Source organism: Eretmochelys imbricata, chromosome 6, assembly GCF_965152235.1.
Source record: "Eretmochelys imbricata isolate rEreImb1 chromosome 6, rEreImb1.hap1, whole genome shotgun sequence".
Lineage (NCBI taxonomy): Eukaryota > Metazoa > Chordata > Testudines > Cheloniidae > Eretmochelys > Eretmochelys imbricata.
Genome location: NC_135577.1, coordinates 14,255,108 through 14,261,131, shown reverse-complemented (window position 1 = coordinate 14,261,131; position 6,024 = coordinate 14,255,108). Strand labels below are relative to the sequence as shown.

The following is a 6,024-nucleotide window of genomic DNA, read 5'->3' as shown; positions in this document are numbered from 1 at the left end:
TTTGAAATACAATGTTGGCCACCCTATCCTGACACCTCCCTCCTGCCAGCTCTTGCTAGGACTATCAAAAGCAAGAGAGAGTGGCAGGCTAACAGCCAGGCTGGCCAAGGAAACATGTCCCAGGGTGGGGCTGGGGCAGGAACAGAGTTGAATTTTGGCTCCAATATAGAGAGAGTGCTTGATGGCTGAGAGAAATCAGTTGATGAGAGTGAATCAACACAGAAACATTGAGAGAACAGGATGTGTGAACCACAGGAGTGTGTGTGTGTGGTGGTGGGAAGGGGAAGTTAATATCCTGAAGCAGGAAGATCCACAGATTAATTATGTACTTAGTAAAAAGAGAAACCTGCTCTTTCATATCAGCTCCTAATATGTTATTCTCCCTGCAAGGGAATGTCTAGATGAGGTCCTGGGGTCACAACCCCAGTAAATGAATCCTCAATCATACACTCCTCCTGCCGTGCAGGGACAGGTATTTAGGATATTTCATTTTCTCAAATGGCTTCCTGCTAAAGGGTGGGGGTTTGCTGGAGTGCCCTTAATATAGGAGAGCCTCTGAGGCGGAGCTAAGGCCCTCTAGCCCCACCCACAAATAGCCTGGCTCTGCCTCTCTTGACAAAAGACCATGCTCAGGCAGGAGTGGTTTCCTGTAGAGGGAGGGTGGGAGTTTGTTTGTGAGATAGGGCTGTGTTTATAGGCAGTCCTAAGGAGGAGTGTTGGGCAACTTAAGATAATCCTACATCTATGGGCTTTTGTAGGGAAGGGCTGAGAGTTTAGGCTTTTCTGTTCTGTTCCTAGCTTTGGCTGGGGAGTAGGGTCTGTCTGGGAACTAGAATTCCTGGTTTCTGTCCTCTATGAAGAGAACTTTAAGAGAGGGCATTGTCACTCTGAGCAAGGAGATTCAGGCACAGAATGGGTGCGAAGCCTGTTTTCTCTAACCTACTAGACCCTCTCAGACCTGGGTATAGAACCCAGGAACCCTGGTGTCCAGTACCCTCCTTCTCTCTCCTATAGGCCCTTCCCCAGGTCTGAAGAAGGGCTCTGTAGAGCTCGCAAGCTTGTTGCACCAACAGAAGCTGGTCCAATAAAAGATATTATCTCACCTATCTTGTCTATCCGTAGACTCTATGATGGCAATTTCCCACAATATTCTGCACAAACGTTACTGAATTCTGTGAAGTCTTATTGAATTAAATGTATGTATCATTGTGTTCTAGGGACTGTGTTTGATTACATGGGACAGGAGGACGACCACCCTCCAAAAATTAAGAACAGGTTGGAGATGCAAATTTACTCAAGTTGTAACACCTCCAGAGAGCTACCACCACCTGGAGAGAGGCTTACATATGCTTGTTCAAACTGGATTCTTTAAGGGTCAATGGACAAAGAAAGGACTTTGAGTTAAATAGCTTTAGTTAAAACTGATTCAGAGCCTTATTTCTAGTGCTCCAAACAGACAGGACCGTTTGTCCAAGGGCTGCCTCAATCCTTCCTGGTTTGGAAGGACATGGCCCAGACTGTGTGTTTGTTCTGAGCAAAAGGCGGTGTGAGCTTTTAACCATAGAAAAAACCCTTGGTGGTAAGGTTTGAATTACTGTTCAGCATCTAGAGCCCTTGTTGGAGCTGGGGTGATCTCTGGTGAGGTTGTTAGCATGTATGTAGGATCTTTTATTGCTTTTAAAGTTTTCTTTATAATGCTTTCCCCTTGAGAATAAATTTGTTTGCTTAGAAAGAGTGGTGTGGTAACTTATAACACCATTGTCTATCTCAGGAGAAAAGTATAGTAGGTTTTCTTAGGCAGTCTGGCTTACTGGGGAATTCACAGTGTAGGTAGGGAACTGTGGAGCCCCAAAAAACCCCAATCAAGAGGGTGAGAGGTGTACATTTCCACCCAAGAGAGGTGACAGCTGAGGAACTGGAAAACCTAAAAGTAGGTGTCCTTGCTGGGGGGTTACAAGTTCAAGGGTCCTGAATGAGACAGACTCCACTCCCCTTGGAATTTCTCTGGAGTTTAGTCTCAGGGACTTGTCTTAATCACCCGCCCCCCCCCCCCACAGGTTTTAGTTCCGGAAGGAGCTGCAGGAACCCTCCCCCCTGGAGTAGAACAGAGTCATTCATAAACCATTCTTATAACGCAAGTTAATATAATGGTCCCAAAGATACTGCATGGGGTTGCAATATCTGTCACACCAGATCTTCTGAGTGTCTTACCTGTTGGACAATGCCACCTCTAAAACATTATTCTTAAAACTTGAACACATTAGAGTTTTTATTTTCATTATAAAATTACATAGAGTGGAAGGGAATGGAAAGAATATTGTCACTTTAGTCCAAAAGATGATTAAATTATTCATCAAAGCTGCTGAGAGAACTTTCTTCTCTCTAACATTCTCCCCAGGGCGTCGTTCACCTCCTTGTTCCTCAGGCTGTAGATCAGGGGGTTCAGCATGGGGATCACCATCGTGTAGAACACAGAGATCACCTGGTCCTGCTCCAGTGAGGAGGTGGAACTGGGTTGTAAGTAGATAAAGAACGTTGTCCCATAGAATATAGCTACAGCTGTCAGGTGGGAGGTGCAGGTGGAGAAGGCTTTGCGCCTGCCCTCGGAGGAGCGGATCCTCAGTATGGCAGCAGTAACATACAGATACGAGAAGAGAATGATCAGTATGGTAGTCAGTTGTATGGAACCAGCAAAGATAGAAAGCAGCATTTCATTGGTGTGAGTGTCGGTGCAGGAGAGCCGCATGAGTGGAAGGACATCACAAAAGTAATGATCAATTACATTGGGCCCACAGAAGGACAGCTGAAAGGTGCAGCTGGTGAACACGGTTGCATTTGCAACCCCAGCCATGTAGGAGCTAGCCAAGAGCCAGATGCAGGACCTCTTGGATATGATGAGCCTATAGAGCAGTGGATTACAGATGGCCACATAACGGTCATAGGCCATCACCGCAAGGAGGAAAGACTCAGTGGTGGCAAAGGCAAGAAAAAAGTACATCTGTGCAGCACATCCAGCATAGGAAATGGCCTTACTCTCCCTTGAGAGGCTCACCAGCACCCTGGGGGCGATGGATGAGGAGTAGCCAAGGTCAACGAGTGACAAGTTGCTGAGCAAGAGATACATGGGGGTGTGAAATCGGGAGCCCGTCCAGATTAGGGCAATCATCCCAAAATTCCCCAGCAAGGTGAGAACATAGATCACCAGAAATATGAGGAAGAGGGCAACCTGCAGTTCTGAATGGTCAGTGAATCCTGCAAGGATGAATTCAGTCACGGTAGTGTCATTTCCCTGGGCCATTGCTTCACACGGGCTTTGAGGAGAGACATGCACAGAGGGAATTTCTGTAGAAATAAAAAACAGTGTGAGGACCTGGAATTCCGTACGACCAATGACAGCATTTTAGTCCATTTGAGACCGTTGTTTGCTGAAAGTAAGAATATTTTTACCCATGTGTGCGTATCTCATTCTTTCTCTTTTGATGTGGACAATCTGCAAAGAGCAACTATTGGCATAAAACTGTAGCATAGTGCTGACTTGATTGCCAGAGGGTGAAGTTCACTGTTGGCTCAGTTGAAAAACCTTTCCCCCCCACAGCAGAAATCAAGAGAGTTTGCATTAGAGCGGGGTGGTTGGTTTTGAGGTTTTTTGTTTTGATTTTTGGTTCAGTGGCTGACCTGAAAAATCCCCAAATAACACCAACTTGTTCCCTTCTCCCCCAAAATAAATCATTTTGTTGTCAGGTTTTTACCCTCTTCTCCCTTTTTTTTCAAGTTAAATCTAACAGATTTTTGGAAACAAAATGTCATTTCAAAACAAAACCTTGAAACACGTTATTTCAAAAATGTCAAAATTGAAATAGTTCACCTTTTTATTTCAGAATAACTCCTTTGGAAGATAATTTCTGTGACCCTTACACTCCCAGTATTGTGTTGCCAGGGCTAACACTGTTGCTTTGGTGTGAATGATCCTTGGGGTCAATTCTGGTGCCTCCTCCTGGAAATCTCATAGGCATTATTAACCTCTACCCAGTGCAGGGCAGTTGCCGAACCTGTAAAGCTCAGATGATGAACTGGGATGTATACACTACCCATTGGGATCTTACAAGGTGTCCTCATACAAGGGGGCGAGAGGAGAAAGGACTCAGAGTTTGGGCGGACAGTTAATAACTACAGCACAGGAAATGAATCAAAAACATTCTGCTGTTATCTGCAGCACCATCCCTCTCCCCAGACACATCCAAGCCCAGGCTACAGCCAAGTGACACAACGATTCACCCGTTGTGTACTGCTGGTGGGTCTGCACCCAGGGCTGCTCCTTAGATTCTGGATGTAGCAGCTTCAGCTGAAGGGGTCATTTCCTACATAAGTAGCTCTCAGATCAGTTAGGAAGTTTTAGGTCAAAATTATACCTTCAAACCGACTTTCCAGTGGATCGTGAGATTTTTCTTGCTGCTCGCAATAGGTTTTTACTCTTCCCCACTCCCTCCCACAGTGCTACACCCAGACAAAGCAAACCTACCTGCGTAAGGATGAATCATTTATGTGATGGGTCCAAGAGATTCCCATATGGAGGAAGGGCAGGGGGCTGATTTATATTCCTTTACAGTCTGTTGGGACCTTAAGTCTCTCCAAGCTCGGACCGTCAGACAGACAAAGGAGCTTCAGCTATCTTCTTGTTGCTGGGGCCAAGTGTATTTGTGGAGAAGTGATTTGTATAACACCGTGCCAGGCCGTTGTGATGCGTGTCGGTAATTGGTCCCAGTGTGTCCCTAGATCGCTGAGACTGAGTGATTCAAAGCCCTGGGGATGGAATATGGAGACTTTTCAATGCTAGGTGTTGTGCAGGTTGGGCAGATTGGATGGCTCAAGAGATTGGGAATTATCTAGAGGTTCAGGGCTACACTGTGCTTTGATCACCTGCTCTGTGTAAGGGGCAGTGCTTAACTACACCACCCCAGGAGGAGGTCAGGGATTGAATTGTGACTCAGGTGCTGGAGCCGATCGCTACCCTCACCTATGTGGGCTCATTGGGACAGAGGGGAAGAGGCAATGCTCTGCCAACTTTCCACCCACCTGTGTGTCTGCTGTGCAGCCCCCACTTTCCCCATCGTGTCCCCTACGTAGGGTCAAGTCTGTGGGGTCCTGCTCCTCCTTGTGTGTGAATGACCCCAGTAGAGCTAGGCCAGGCTCTGGCTCTCAGAATGTATGTCTGTTTTGTTTAAGCATCCAAACTTTTCTGTGCACAGCAAACATCTGGAACCTATAACACTGGGCTGGCAATGAGCAAAAAGTGGGTGGCAAACATCCACTTTCTTATGAGAGTCCCAGCACCTCTACTCCTGGTCTCAGTTGGACACTGAAAACACTAAGTCCATGTCTACAATGGTAATTGAAAGACAAAACTTTTGTCGTTCAAAGGTACTTAACCTCCCCCCACCCCTGGAAAGACAAAAGTTTGCAGTGAGAGGTGCCTGTGTGAACGACCACGTTGTCGGTGGGAGCACTCTCCTGTCGACAATGCAAATCTTACTCATTGGGGGTAGAAGTATTTTGTTAGCAAAAGTGCCGACCAACAGTGTTAACACTGCTCAACTTTTAGCAACCCAGCCATGTCACTAAAAGCTGTATAGCATAGACATAGCCTAAGGCATAAAAATACATGTGAGTGTTTCAGAATCTTAAACCAACTCATGTCTGAATGTGGGGCTTAAAAAAGACGTGGAGTCTATGCGGGGGTCGATGGTTTGTTCTGGGTGGGGGGGTTGGAACAAGTTCATTCATATTCATAGGGAATATATATTTAACGTACACACAGAGAGGAACCAAATGTCGGAATGACTTTCATGCTGGATGAAGGAAAACAGAACAAGAAAGAACAAATGTAAGTCCTCAGGCGACAGCACAGTGGGTGTATGTCTTTGTCCTCAGTCACGTGATGCATCACCTCTGCCTTACAAAATAGCCGCTGCCTCTGCGGACAGCAGATTTCTTGATAACGGAATCGTCAGGAGTGGGAGCAAGCGG

General features: G+C 46.2%; 1 protein-coding gene across 1 annotated transcript; it reads right to left on the bottom strand.

The window, feature by feature from the left end:
- Positions 1–2,353: 2,353 nt before the first annotated feature.
- Positions 2,354–3,298, bottom strand: LOC144266461 (olfactory receptor 5J3-like). The gene has a single exon (XM_077819910.1). The coding sequence runs from the start codon at positions 3,296–3,298 to the stop codon at positions 2,354–2,356; it is 945 nt and encodes a 314-aa protein (XP_077676036.1).
- Positions 3,299–6,024: the final 2,726 nt, after the last annotated feature.